At 53.1% G+C, this 15,248-nt stretch overlaps 1 protein-coding gene across 15 annotated transcripts in view; it reads left to right on the plus strand.

Moving 5' to 3' along the window:
• CACNA1A (calcium voltage-gated channel subunit alpha1 A) overlaps positions 1-15,248 on the plus strand; it is a 287,509-nt gene that overhangs the window by 212,410 nt on the left and 59,851 nt on the right. For all 15 annotated transcript variants that reach the window (XM_045083255.1, XM_045083256.1, XM_045083300.1 and 12 more), the window contains 4 exons: positions 390-1,199; positions 8,698-9,158; positions 10,751-10,889; positions 12,448-12,577. In XM_045083255.1, coding sequence (XP_044939190.1) covers positions 390-1,199; positions 8,698-9,158; positions 10,751-10,889; positions 12,448-12,577 — 1,540 coding nt within the window. The remainder of the gene's footprint in view (positions 1-389; positions 1,200-8,697; positions 9,159-10,750; positions 10,890-12,447; positions 12,578-15,248) is intronic.

Raw genomic sequence — 15,248 nt, forward strand, 5'->3', positions numbered from 1 at the left:
AAATATTTTTAATGTCAATGCTACACCCCCAGGAGGTCATGTGCTACAATTTGAAAAGAGTAGAAGGGACAACAGGGTCGCCCATCTGGGCTGAGAGCCCCCATTAGACAAAATATGCAGTCAGACCAAGACCCCTTGCTGAATGGAGACACCCACCTGGGTTAAGGCACTTGCTAGGCCAGGATGTCCAGCCAAGTTGAGTTTTCTGCACAAGCTGGTTGGGCGGAGATAACCAAGCCAGGCCAAGATACCCTTCTGAGCTTCGAAGTGCCTCGGGCCAAGACCACGTGGGCTGAGACGCCCCCTAGGCTGAGACTCCCGTTAGTGGGAGCAGCCAGAGGAGGCCACAGTGCCAGCGGTGCTCTAAGCCCCGCGCCCTCCCCTTGCAGGAAGGAGCAACAGAAGAACCAGAAGCCCACCAAGTCGGTGTGGGAACAGCGGACCAGTGAGATGCGGAAGCAGAACCTGCTGGCCAGCCGGGAGGCCCTGTACAACGAGATGGACCCTGATGAGCGCTGGAAGGCCTCCTACGCCCGGCACCTGCGGCCGGACATGAAGACCCACCTGGACCGGCCACTGGTGGTCGATCCCCAGGAGAACCGTAACAACAACACCAACAAGAGCCGGGCCGCCGAGCCCACGGTGGACCAGCGCCTCGGCCAGCAGCGAGCCGAGGACTTCCTCAGGAAACAGGCCCGCTTCCACGACCGGGCCCGGGACCCCAGCGGCTCGGTGGGCCTGGACCCCCGCAGGGCCTGGGCCGGCAGCCAGGAGGCCGAGCTGAGCCGGGAGGGGCCTTACGGCCGCGAGTCGGACCACCACGCCCGGGAGGGCAGCCTGGAGCAGCCGGGCTTCTGGGAGGGCGAGGCCGAGCGGGCCAAGGTCGGGGACCCCCACCGCAGGCACGTGCACCGTCAGGGCGGCAGCCGGGAGAGCCGGAGCAGCTCGCCCCGCACGGGCGCCGACGGGGAGCCGCGACGCCACCGCACCCACCGCAGGCCAGGCGAGGAGGGCGCGGAGGACAAGGCCGAGCGGAGGTCCCGGCACCGCGAGGGCAGCCGGCCGGTCCGGGGCGGCGAGGGCGATGGCGAGGGGCCGGACGGCGGCGAGCGGAGGCGGCGGCACCGGCACGGCCCTCCGGCTGCATACGAGGCGGATGCGCGGAGGGAGGACCGGGAGCGCAGGCACCGGAGGAGGAAGTAAGTGGGGATGACCTCGAGGCTGGCTGGTGGGTGACAGTAGTGGTAATGATGCTGGCCCCTGCTGAGCATCTCAGTCTTCCTCCGCCCACCCCATTGTCACAGATGCGGAACCGAGAGGCCTTTGGGCTGCGGGCACAGGGTTCTACCGCCACTAAGGGGCCTGAAACTAGGCCTTCTGGCCGCCAGCCTCTGCAGGCTCACCATTTCCCCCTTGTGCATCTCAGGGATAATCTATGAGAAATCCTGCCAAACCCCCTACCCCCAAATTCTTCAGCTCTTCCATGTACTTGCTGTGTGATCGCGGGCAAGTGACTAAAGATCTCTGGGCCTCAGTTTTCTCAATCTGTAAAATGGAGATGGTGGGATCAAATTGGGTCATGGCTGGAATTCAAAGAGATAATTCATGCAAAAGGCCCGAAGAAGAACAGCTGACACGTAAGTGCTGGGTAAAAGTAGACCATTTTTAGCTGTTAATGAGTCAACCATCTTTTTACCTGATGCTATTCCTGAGGGATCTGAAAAGCCCCTCCGGGCCCTCAGAATTGAAACGAGAGCAAGGCGGAGGCTTTCTGAGGCCCCTTGCAGGCCAGCACCCTACCCAGTAGCAAAAGCATCTTTGTTTTCTTAATATTTTGTAACTGTCCTGTAGTAATGCTACATACAGGAGCCCAACCATGTTGAAACAGAAGTTGTTCTTATTTTCACTGACATCCTGTTTGTCTTCATTTATATCACCACGAGGGGATCATATTGGCTTTTTAATGATGTGTTTAAGTGGCTCTGTTATATGACATGGGCACTGGGCCAGCACTTACCAAAACTGAATGTGTACATGAATCCCTAGGGATCCTATTAAAATACAGTTTCTAAATCAGTGGGTCTCAGGTGCAGCTGAGATTTTGCATTTCTAAGGAGCTCTCAGGTGAGACTGATGCTGGTCCAGGGACCCCACTTTGAGTAAGGAGGGTCTAGAGGACAGAGTAAAGTGACACAGGGCCCTGTGTGCAGAGGCACCACGAATGAGCGTGACAGGTGCCGACGCTGGCTGGCTCTGGGTGGTGTGGGCAACTCAGGTGACATGAGGGGGTTGCCACCAATATGGAGATCTTCCAAACTGGAGAATACCTCTTGGTGAAGTTCCCTGTGAAATAGTCTAGTCTTCCTTCAATGTGTCCAGTAGTTGCATTCCAGGAAAATAGGGAGTGTATTTAAAACATACAAGAAGTGTCTGGGTGGCTCAGCCGGGTGAGTGTCCAGCTCTTGCTTTGGGCTCAGGTCATGATCCCTGGGTTGTGAGATCAAGCTCCACGGCAGGCTCTGTGCTCGGTGGGGGGTCTGCTTGAGATTCTCTCTCCCCCTCCCCCTCTACCCAGACCAGGCTCCCAACAGGAGCTATCTGAGAAGGGAGCAGACTGTTCTGGGCTGAGAACAGCATGTGCAAAGGCCCTGAGGTGAACCAGAAGGAAGCCGGTTTGCAGTTTGGAAGGTGAGGAGAGAGTGGCAGACAAAAAAAAATGGAAAGAACAGTGATGGATCAGCAGGACCTTGAATCCTCCCAGGGCAAGGAGAGGCCACAGAAAGGATTTTTAGGTGGAACACAGTGTTTAGAACATGACTCCGTGATTAAGGACCCGTGATTCACCGAGGCTGTTCTTCTCCCTCCTGCTGGTATTACTATTACTTGTTGCTATATGACTCCTATGATCGAAGGAGGCTGAGTGACAGGGATGGAATGTCAGCACAGCCTGGTGGTGAAGAGCAAGAACTCTGGAGCCAGAGGTCACACTCCTGCCTATCACCTCCCAGCTCTGTGACTTGTAGCATGTCCTTTCCCATCTCTGCACCTCTGTTGGCTCATCTGTAAAGTGGGTATGAGAGCGGTCCTACTGCCGAGCGTAAGTGGAAGGTTCAGTGGAGTTAATATATGTAAAAGGCTTTGAATCATGCCTGGTGTATAATAAGTGCTCAGTGAACGTTAGCTATTATCACGGTGAAGATTATTACTATGTACTCAATATATCTTAACTATGTGTAGAGGTGGTAACAGCAAGCATTTTGGAAGTATTAGCTATTACTCTTACTATTATCATTTATACTGTTAAGATTTTCTCATAGAGGCACCTGGGTGGCTCAGTCAGTTAATTGTCCGACTCTTGGTTTGGGGACATGTCATGATCCTGGGGTCGTGAGATCCAGCCCCACGTTGGGCTCCGTGCTCAGCACGGAGACTACTCTGGATCCTCTCTTTCCCTGTCCCTCTGCCCCCACCCCACCTCTCTCCCTTCCTCTCCCCAAAAAAAAAAAAAAAAATTCTTTTTTCTCATCAACAGACATAAAAAACAACTTCATATCCATAGCCTGTAGAGTGATCACTCCAGGCCCTTCCTTTCACAGATGGGGAAACTGAGGCCCAGAAAGAAGAAGAGATTTTCCCAAGGGCAGCTCGCAGATAGCAGCGGTGTGATGAGAATGCAGTGTTCCCAAATCCCACAGATGGCCCCTGCTCCCCCTCCCCTTTGGAGGAAGAAACTACCTCCCCACTCCCACCTCAGACCTGCACCAGGGGGCCGCTCCTATTACCATGTTAATGGACGCACTCACTCGAAGCCCTGGCCAGGAAGACATTATTCTCCTGGCTTATAAAAAGGGTCTAATGCTCGTTGGAAATAGAGCTTCATGAAGATTCAAACACTTTTAGAGAGAAAAAATGCAAGACAAGGCATTCATCTGCTTTAAAAAAAAAAAAAAAAAAAAAAACTGGCCAAGAGAAAACTTTAATCACGAATGTAATATACTAAAAAGACATTCAGTTCTCCATGGTGACAAGCCAGTGGCCCTGCCTAAGGGGTCTGCCACCTGCCTTTTTCCTTTTTATCATTTCTTCGGCCTTTTCCCAGATCCGCGCTGTGTATTTCATTCACCAGAACATGGATAATACACATATAAGGGTTCCCTTTCGATTCCCTCTGCCTCTTCCTGGATTACACCCTCTCCTCCCCAGCTTTAAATGGCCTCCCGTAGCTCTCATAAGCTCACCCCAGTGAAACATGGACGTAAGCACATTCTGTCATTCATTCTACATCGTTCTGTAGCCACTGACCCCAGATCCCCCACCCCAGGTGGCTGAGCCCGGTGGCACCCCAAGGCCATCAGAGCGAAGGTGGAGATGTCCCCCACTCCCAGGAAAACGCTGCGGGTCGCAGAGTGGCTGCCGCTCCCCAGTAGCCAGGCAGTGCCTCCTGCTGGACGGGGCTGAGCAGAGGCATCTCTTGCCAAGACCTGCACCACCCTGGAGTTAGCATCTGGGCTCTCTGCGCCCTCATTCCACCTGCTGCCGTCACCGTGAAACCCACTCCCCAGAAAGAGCAAAAGGAGATCCTGAACCCCTGAGCCTCACAGAATCTATCCTGCCTTAGAATCTGTAGGACCAGAGTCCAGTCCAGCACAACCCTTTCCGAGCTGGGTGACATCTGGCCTTTGCCTCTCCTGGCCTCAGTTTCCTCCTCTGTAAAATGGGTCTGATCCTAATCCCATGTCCAGTGGTGGTGGATATGGGGATTAAATGAGCTAATAATACACAAAGGTCCTTAGGACATAGTGGCACCAGGAAGCAGAGGAGGAGGCACCATCCTCCTCTGCATCGGGGGCCTTTGCACGCCCGGGAAAAGGTGTCCATGGCCCTTGGCAGAAGGACGCTGAAGTGATTAGCTGGCAGAGAGATGCAGGGCGGGACAGGGTTATGCAACCGGCTGCCTATTCTGGGCAGCTGATGCACATCCCCAAGAGGGAAGGGGGAAGGGGCCTGACTTCAAAGTTTTCTGCCCCTTTTGAGTTCTCCTTGGAGACGCTTGGCAGTGAAGCCTCCTGGAGACTGAGGTGCGGCCACTGCGGTTGAGCTGGCTCCAGTTTCTCAGTAGACCAAGCCGGCCGAGGGAGCCAAGGGCTCCTGGTCCTGGGCACGAGGCTGCCATCCCCGTGGATGCACCAGGTCTCAGCTGTGTGTTCTTTAGTGCTGGCCGAAGGATCTAGGTTCTCTCTGAAGTGGTAATTTACCCGAACCTGCTTTGTGCTAGGGATGGCTATCTCTCCCCCCCCCCGCCCTGCAAAATTGATAAGAACAATGAGAAAATACTCCCAACCAGATTTTCCTCTCATGAACAACTTCTCAAAAAGGACCAGGAGTGGGTTCGAAATAGGAACCTATTTGTGGGCTGCATGAGACATTGGGGAAATACGGGTGGAGACTTGATTTACTCCGTGCCATTACAGCTGACGCACAGTCACTCTCCGGGCACCATACGAGGTTCCCAGGGCTGCTGGCGTCCTGGAGGCTGGGTCCTTCTTGAACAACAGATGCATCCCTGCACATCTGACCTCCAGCTTCATACCGCACGACCCACCCCTTGGCCCCTGTGTCCTCTCTCCTTCTCTTCCAAGACCATCCAAGACCTCTCTCTCCCCCTCTCCAGACCTTCCAAGGACTGGTCATGGCATTCAGGGGCCAGCCTGATCCAGGATAACCTCATCTCATGATCCCTTTTGTAAAAAGATTTTTATTTATTTGAAAAAAAAAAAGATTTTTATTTATTTGAGAGACAGAAGGAGAGAGAGAGCACAAGTGGGAGAGGGGCAAAGGGAGAGGGAGAAACAGATGTCCCGCTGAGCAGGGAGCCCAACTCGGAGCTCGATCCCAGGACCCTGGGATCATGACCTGAGCTACCCAGGTGCCCCTCATCCCACGATCTTTAACTCAGTTATGTCTACAAAGGCCCTTTCTCCAAATAACGCCACATTCACGGTTTCCAGGTGGGCGTATCTTTTGAGAGGCCAACATTCCGCCCATTACAGTCTGCCCTCTGACCCCCGCCCCATGCCAACATCCCCAGAAGTCTTGGCCTCTCACAGTATCAGCTCAGAAATCCTACATCCCATCATCTAACTTGGGTATGGCTGAGACTCTGGGGCTGAGCCACTTAGAGGCCAAATCTCCTCCCATCTGTGGACATGAACTAGAAGACAAATTCTCTGCCGGCAGAATACAGGGGTAGGATGAGCACAAGGTAGACAGCCCTATTCCAAAAGGGAGATGCTGAGAAGGATAAAGGATCACTAGTCACAAGCAGGTTCTAAGCGAGGCAGGGCAGATCCCAACAGGTTCCGGGCCCGGGAGTTGCCTCATAGAGACCCAAGGAGGTTACCACGCACATGTGTTGGATGAAGAACAAGGTTGAGTAACTTGCCGATGGTTTTGCAGCCACTCAGCTCCAGGATCCCCACTTTAGCCGCCCGGTCATAGGGAAGGCTCTGCTACTTTATCCCCAATATAAAGACAAGGGACTTGGGGCTCAGAGAGGTTAATTGAACTACAGAGGGTCCCACAGCTGGTGAGGGGCTTTGCTGAGACTCAAAGCCAGGCCAGTCTGTCTCACTCACATGACTGAGAAGTGAGAAAACCGGCTGGGCCTGCCCTTCTCCCCGTGCAGACTCAGAGACGCAAGTCTGAAAATAAAATCCCTCGTCTCTCTTCCGCTTCCCAAAAACACCGTGGACTTTGGCAAGTAAAATGCAAAATTAAGACGAGGAAGTGTTAGGTGGATTTAGAGTTCCAAACTGGGCATGGGTTTTCGTGCCTACCATCCTACCTGACCTCCCTGCTGGTCAATGAACGTGTGCAGCCTGAGGACATCGTTTTCTACTATGCCTTGGCCTCTCCAGGACTCAGTTTTCCTCACCTGCATAATGGGACTAATAGCACTGCCCACTTTCCCCAGTGATTCTAAGGATTAGATGATCTGTGTATGTCTGAGAGGCATGTTATGTCTGGCCCACAGCAAGTGCTCAGTGCGTGTGAGCTATTATGAGCTGAAGCGGAGGATACAGGAAGCAGAATTGGGGTTGCCTTTAAGAAGAGCCGGAGAGATAAGTTTCAGATTGCAAAGCCCTCCAGGGAGAGACATCGTTGAGATTATAAACAATACATGTCCTGGGGTTCCCAGGGCACAGGCTTTGCTGGGACCAGCGCCCAGGAACTAGGGAAGGACAAGACCCCTCATCGGAGGACCCAAGGTCTAAAGGGTGGTCTAAAAGCAAACAGAGCATATTGGGGTCCAAACCCTCAGGGAGCTGACTGGGAGCCAGGTCCGCTTGGCACAGGCAGGCAGAGCTGAAGCCAGCTGAGGATGGACATGCAGCCAGCAGGCACCAGTCAGGACCCAGACCCCCACCACCCTCACCGGGGCCACAGCTCCTGGGGGTGCCCAGCAAGCTAGGGGTGAGTCTCCAGATGGGAGGAGGCGGGGCCTGATGGGAGGGCTGGGACCGTGGGAGTTCAGGGCTTCAGTGTCCTCATCTGAAAAGTGGGGGCATCTACTTATTACTTGACAAAAAGTGACCAAGCATTTGCCGTGTGCCAGGCCCCATTCTGGGCACTGGAATCACAGCTGTGAACAGAAAGACAGAAATAAACCACTTGCCTCCCAGAGCTGATGTCCCAAACGGCGATGGGGTAGAAAAAGCCCAGCCAAGACCCTTAACATGTTTCTCTTCTCCCCAGTTGCACCGAACACTCAAGACTCTTCTGTCCGTCTGCACGGTGTTAATTATTTGAGTAGTTGAGGCACCAAATTCCTACCCGCCTTGTCTCCCCCACTCTCCAGCTGCAGCCATACCAGCGTCCTGAAACTTCATGAGCTTGTCCCCGTTTCAAGACCTTTGCACTGGCTGTTCCCTCTGCCTGCAATGCTTTGGCCATCACACTTGTATCCCCATGAAAAATTATCACGTTCCCTTACCAGCTGTGTGGCCTTAGGCAAGAGACTAAACCTCTCTGAGCTTCAGTGTCCTCATCTGGAAAATGGGGCTCGTTATCTAGCTGAGGATGATGGGGTTACCATAAGCCGAGTGCTTAGAGCAGCCGCTGAGAGCTTTGTTACTGAAGTGTTTGCTGTTATTAGGTTTATTCGTGTTTATGATGCTTATTTGGGTGTATAGTGTGCTCTCCCGAGCTAGGATATTGGGAGGGGACATAAATACATCAGGCATGTAAAGCCATGAGACAGTTTTATCCCTAAAAAGATGGTGTCTCCCTATCAGTTTTAACCACCCCTGAAAACACTATGGACCCCAGTCCCACTCAGGAGCTCCGGTGGGGGGACCTATAGGCGGAGGCAGGGGGCTTTGGTTTGGAAGAAGGCAGGCTCTGGCAGAAAGTTCTTTTACCCTCGGGTCTCTCCCCACAGGAGTAGCCTCATCCCCGAGGAAACAGCAAGAGAAGCACCACACTGAATTCTGGGGGGCCGGGACGTTACTCTTCCATGGGGTCATGATCTCCAAGCAGGAGTCAGCCAGGCCTCTCTCGTGTCAGGGCCTGGGGAGCTCCAGGCCTCTGGGTCCAAGTGTATACCCTGAAGGGTAGAAGCTGAGGCAGGGTCTAGAGCATTCGTCCTATTATTCTCACTCAGTTACGGGTCCTTTCTCATTGGCCTGCCTTCTGCAGAGAGAACCAGGGCCCTGGGGTCCCCGTGTCAGGCCCCAACCTGTCGACCACCCGGCCAATCCAGCAGGACCTGGGCCGCCAAGAGCCACCGCTGGCCGAGGACATCGACAACATGAGGAACAACAAGCTGGCCACCGCGGGGTCGGCCGGCGCCCACGACAGCCTCGGCCGCCCCGGTCTGCCCCAGAGCCCCGCCAGGACCGGGAACAGCACCGAACCCAGACCCACGCCAGCCCCGCCCACGGCCACCAACCCCCAGAATGCCGCCAGCCGCCGGACGCCCAACAACCCTGGGGACCCGTCTGACCCCGGCCCCCCCAAGACCCCCGAGAACAGCCTTATCGTTACCAACCCCAGCAGCACCCAGACCAACTCAGCAAAGACTGCCAGGAAACCCGACCACACGACAGTGGACATCCCCCCAGCCTGCCCGGCCCCTCTCAACCACACCGTCGTCCAAGGTGAGACCCCCACCACCCCCGGCACTGGGAGGGGCACCTGATGTCCCTGGGGCCAATGAGGTGAGCAGGGCCCAGTCCCGGCAGCCTTGGCCAAGTGACCCTTGACAGTGAACCTACTTCTGTGGCCTCAGTTTTTTCCTTTCCAAATGGGTATAGATGCAGTTCCTGCCCGCATGGGACTGCCAGGAGGGCTAAATGAGATAATACACCGTGACCTGGCACATGGCCTCCAAGAAGTTCAGCGATATTGTCTGCCTCCCAAATTCTCACAGGGAAGCCAGGAAGCCACCGTATTTGACAAGCAAAGGGTCCTTTTCATGGAAATCAAGGAGGCATCAGATGATTCCCCAGACCAGCGCTGTCCAAAAGAAATGCGACATGGGCCACGTGTATAGTTTTAAATTTTCTAGTGGCCCTATTGAAAGAAAGAAAGGCGAGAAGGAGGGAGGAAGGAGTGATTTCAGAAAAGAGGGGCACCGGGATGGCTCAGTCAGTTAAGCATCGAACTCTTGCTTTCGGCTCAGGTCATGATCTCAGGGTGGTGAGATCGAGCCCAGCATCAGGCTCTGCGCTGGGATTGGAGCCCGCTTGGGAGTCTCTCTCTCTCCCTCCCTTTAATCGCATTTAACCCGAAGTGTTATTTATTTGTATCTTAAATGCTTCCATTTCAACACGTAATCAACATTTTTAACAGTAACGAACTACTTTACCTTCTTTGTCTTATACTCGGTCTTCGAAATTCAGTGTGTTTTACACGTACAGAGTATCGTACTCTTCAAGTGTTAGTGCAGGTCTAGGCCCTTGAGGGATTGGCAGTTTGTGACCTCCCTCCAAGTCCCCCAACCATGTACGATTGGGGTCAGAGAAGCAGTGAGAATTTAGAGATGACCCACTGAGCTAGTTATTTCCAAAGATGGTAACAATAGCCCTCTTGGTAGTGCCAGCTCTATGCAGGAGAATTTCATGAATCTGCTTGATAAATGCTCACCACAGCCCTACAAGGAGGGTCTTGTAATTGTGACCGTTTTATAGATAAAGATACTGAGGCTCAGAGAAACTCAGCCTGCCCAGAGACGCAAAGCAAGGCTGCAGGATCAATGTTTGGGAGGGTAGTGGCCCTTGCCATTGAAAGAGAGGTATTCATGGTGGTGGGATCAGGGTTACCATCTGTGAAATGGGTCTATTGGAGCTCATGCTCCCTGCCTCCAAGGACGGTGTGATGATCCCACGGGATGGGGGTAGGTTTGTGTTACCATCCCATGAACGTCCACCAGCCTCAGGGTTGTTGAGTGGTTGAGAGCAGGCACTCTGGGACCAGGTTCAAATCCCAGCTTTGCCACATCCCAGCTGTGTGACCTTAGGCAAGTCACTTCACCTCTCTGTGCTAGTTTCATCCTCTGTAAAATGGAGAGTATAAAGTACCAACCTCACAGGGTCATGTGAGTATTAAATGGACTAATGTGGTCCCTGGCGTACTGTGGACACTTTACAAATCTCAGCTGCTTATTGTCTGCTCTGGGGAGCGGACGGGAACCCCCAGAGGCTTATGGGAAATCACGGAAGGAGCCCTGTGTTGGTTCTTGTCCCCACAGTGAACAAAAACGCCAACCCAGACCCACTGCCAAAAAAGGAGGAAGAGAAGAAGGAGGAGGAAGACGACGACCCCGGGGAAGACGGCCCCAAACCCATGCCTCCCTACAGCTCCATGTTTATCCTCTCTACAACCAACCCGTGAGTATGGCCTGTGGCCAGGGCAGGGTGCCTGGGGCTTCCGCTGGGTTGGTGGAAGTCAAGCCAGACGGCAGGCCCACCCAGTGGGTACTGGGGAGAATGGTCTCCAAGATCACCATTAGGCCATAGGGGATTTTTGAGCAAATTTTAAAATGATGCCCTTTTCTTGAGTCCTGTAAGAAATTTCTCATAAAGATAAAAATCTCATAAATTTCTCATAAAGTATTGATGTAGGGTGAAAGACCCTTTCCAACTATCATCTAGAAATTATTGTCATAAATATTCAAATCTACACCACCTGTAATATGAGAGGCACCCCTAAGAAATGTTTGCCTTATGCAGTGCACAACCTATGTCATCATACATGGCGGCCCTGGTCCCTGAGCTCTTTCTCCTAACCTCTCCTCCCCAAGGATTTGGATTCTAGGCAGATGGTCTCTGAGTTCCATAGCCCTTTGTCTTGGGCATCCTTGAGGAAGATAGATGATTTAGGAGAGAAATTTATCACGTGCATCTCACTGTGGCTTCTTTGAGGATTGCATTTTTCCAAAGGACATTTCTTGAAACCCTGGTCTGTCAAAATGCTTCCTGACAAAAATCATGTCAAAGAAGCTGGTCAGTAACTACTTTCTATTACCTGCCTCTTGAGACCTTTGAGTCTCATCCTACATGCTTCCTTTTTTATGTGGTTGAAATTATCTATTTTACTAGGAAAACATTTATGTGGTATTTAGTGCCAGGCACTGTTGTGAGTGCTTTACCAAAAAAAATAATAAAATTATCATAATAACGCTATGAGTTTGGTACTGTGCTTATGCCCACTTAACAGATGAAGAAACTGAGGCCCAGGAAGATGAAGTTACCTGCCAAAGGTCATACCGCAAGCAAGTGGGAGAGCCCAAACAGACCAATGCCAGCATCCGTGTTCTTAACCACACACACAGCCTTGCTGCCATCCACACAACTTTATGACATATTTATAAATATTATTAGCTCCACTTAAGAGGTTAGGTACTTATGTATTATCCCATTACCACATCAAAGGCTCTGATAAGGTCTGCAACCTATAATTTCAGTAGCTTTCTGGAGGCCCCTACTATGTGCCAGGCATATATTAACATTTTTGATCTTCACATTCTTTTAAGGTAGGCACCATGATTATGGCCATTTCACAGATGAGAGCTTTAAGGCACAGAGGGGATAAGTAACTTGCCTAAGGTCACTCAATTAATTAAAAAAAAAAAAAATCTCTTTAACCCAGAATTTCCCTGTTTTATTTGACCATGGGACATTTTATGCATGAAAAACCTTTTCATGTCCTGCAGAATCGGGGAAACTATCAACTTATCAACAGGGCCTATGAATATCTCCCCTGGCTGAGGGCCCCCCCACCTTCTTGGGGTTCCATGACCTCCATGAAAGCCCCCAGGTGGAGGATCTTGATACTTTGTTGGGCACGGGACCTTGGGAAGTGGTAGGTGAAATAAGATTACAGAAGCAAAGGGTCTGTAAGCCCACGATCTGAGTAGACCTCTGCACACCCACGTGTCCCCAACAGCCTGCGCCGCCTGTGCCATTACATCCTGAACCTGCGCTACTTTGAGATGTGCATCCTCATGGTCATTGCCATGAGCAGCATCGCCCTGGCGGCTGAGGACCCCGTGCAGCCCAACGCACCGCGAAACAACGTGAGTCCCACCCAGCAGACCCCTTCCTGGCTGGGCTCCTCTGTTCCGGGCTCCTTTGTCCTGCATCCCTGAAAGCTGATCGCCATGGTGGAAGGAATGTCAGGGGTACCCCTGGGCATAGCCCTGGGTGCACCATGGCTGCTGGTTGGGAGGGGAAGTTCTGATTCCTGGAGGAGGTGCTTGGGGGCTGGCTGTTACTTGAGGGGACAGAGGCTATGTGTACGTGGCAGAGGGGAAATTGGCTGACAGTGGGTAGGGCTAGAAATTGCTGGCATCCCTGGTAGAGGGAGTGAGGCTGAGTGATATGGAGGGACGCACGCTGTGCGTGGCAGGTATGGGGGTACTCAGGCAGGGGGTCCTCCACAGCCAGTTGCCTGGACAGCCAGGTGTCACCAAACAGACTTCTGGGTTTGGACATGAGCTTTGAAAGAAAGGACTATTTTGACTCAGAAACACAGCCGACACTTTTAACTTTTTGGAGGGCTAAAAAACTCTCCCTTTAGGGGTCCAGGGTCTGCTAGCAGTTCCTGTTAATTGAGTGCTTGCTGTGTTCCAGGCACAACCTCAGGCACTTGGCACGTAAGCTCTCCCAAATATCCCCACATGGGACAGATGGGGAAACTGAGGTTCAGGGAGGCTAAGGGACCCGACCAAGATCACACAGCACAATTCCAACTCTGCTTCCCCTAGGGCTCCCGCTGCTTCCTTCAACGGTCTCTTTATTGAGCACCTTTATTGAGCACAGCTCCCCTTGTGCCCTGCCAAGCAAGAATGAGTTTGTGCTTGTGGCTGAGACGGGGAAGCAAGAGATTGGCAGACGGGCACGTAGCAGATTCTGGACTGGCAGCAGCAGCCCCTGCCCCAGCTCCTTCCTGCCCCCCATCGCTGCCCTGCCCCCACTCAGAGCCAAAGGAACATTTCCCGCTGGGAGCTGGGCCCTGCTGCCCTCACTAAGTAGGTTAGGAGCCTGGCGAGACTAGAAAGCCCCAGAAGTCAAGGCTGCATGACAGGAGCTTACCTTGCACTTTCCCTTCCCCTGCAGGCCTGGCAGGGTCCCTGGGGACCCGATGGGGGAGTTACAAGGAAATAATTAGAACAAGGCTCCCAGAAGAAACTAGTACCAGGGCAGGGCTGGGGCTGTACCCTGTTATCTCCTGCTGCCTGCTCTCCCCCAGGGACGGCAGGGAGCCAGGCCCAGGACGGGGCATCCTGAGAGGGGTCGGCAAACCCCCTGCCGCCTATAGGACATAGGAGAAGGCTCGGTCGCTGGCTGGCAGGGGTGCTGCTGCGGTGCCCGGGCTGAGGGAACCCAGCCAGGCACGGACCAGCCCCCATGGAGCATTTGCAAAGCTTCAGATCCTGGTCCCTTCCGGCTGCATCTCGCAGCTGAAACTTCTCTCCTCAAACCCCACCGCCTTCAAGGACACTGTGGCCCCGCACTGCCAGCTGATGCCCAGGGACCCCCTCCCCCCATTCTTTTGTTGGCTGAACTAGAACAGACCTCAGAAGAGTGCAGGAAACACGCATGATCCATCTCTTCAAGGATTTAAAGCCCCCACAACCCCTCCCAGGGGCAAGAAATAGAACAAACCACCCGTGACCACGGCCTCCCCGGTGCACCTCTTCTCTCTGGAGTCGAGGTTCACAAGCGGGGACAATGTCTGTGGGCACATTTCGTGACTTGGGGCGGGTGGCAGGGAGCCACTGGCGTCTGGAGGGCGGAGGCCGGGGGTGTTGCTCAGCCCCCTGACGGTGCACCTGGGCAGCCCCTCCCACAGAGAACGACCCTGCCCTGAGTGTCCGTCACACCGACCTTGGGAAACGAAGCCTGGAGGTAACCATGACACAACACCCCCTCCCCCACTTCTGGAATGAGCTTAACTGCTCTCATTTTCCCATGGGCTCGTGCTTTCTTAAGCACTAGATTTTGGTTTTGCTCCTCTCTGACCCTCAACAGATAGAATCCTTCCATGCCTCTCTTCTGTCACCCGACATCGTGTCCCCTGTGAGAGGAACACATTGTGGCAAGGAGTGACGGTCATTCTTTTTCATGGCTGTTTCGTATTCCTCTGCTGATGTCTGTTTGCATCATTTCCAGGTGAAAACACTGGCCACACACCCCACCCCACCCCACCCCGGGTGCGTCTCTGGGGGTACATGGGCTTGACTTTCTTCAGGATAGAGAACCAGAAGCGGAGTTTCTAGATCAGAGAAGCTGTGTGCAGTCAGGCTTGCCGGCTGCAGCCAGGTGTTTGCTGGATGATACGATGACGCTCGCACAGGCAGCGTGGGGGGCTCCTGCTGCTCCACAAGCCTGTCAGAACTTGGTGCTGGAGACTTGTGTGCTTGGCGGACTCCGTGGCTATGGAGGGGAATCTGTCTGTGACTTTGATTTGCATTTCTCTTCGATAAATGGGTCTGAGAACACCATCGGATTAAACTGAGCCACAGGAAATTGCCATTCATAAAGGTCAAAGGATCTCCATATTCAGTATAGTCAAAGCTAATTTGTTGGTCTCTTGATTTTCTCTTGCCCCATCTAATTCATTCCGTTCTCCAGAAGTAGATTCCCCTGACCTCCCAGGCTGCCCTTCCCCGCTCCCTGCCTTCCATTTTCTCTCTCTGCTTTTCACTCGTTGCTTTGCTTAGTCATTACTAAATGAGCAGCCAG

This window comes from Mustela putorius, unplaced genomic scaffold (assembly GCF_011764305.1).
Source record: "Mustela putorius furo isolate JIRA1106 unplaced genomic scaffold, ASM1176430v1.1 tig00000095_pilon_pilon_pilon, whole genome shotgun sequence".
Lineage (NCBI taxonomy): Eukaryota > Metazoa > Chordata > Mammalia > Carnivora > Mustelidae > Mustela > Mustela putorius.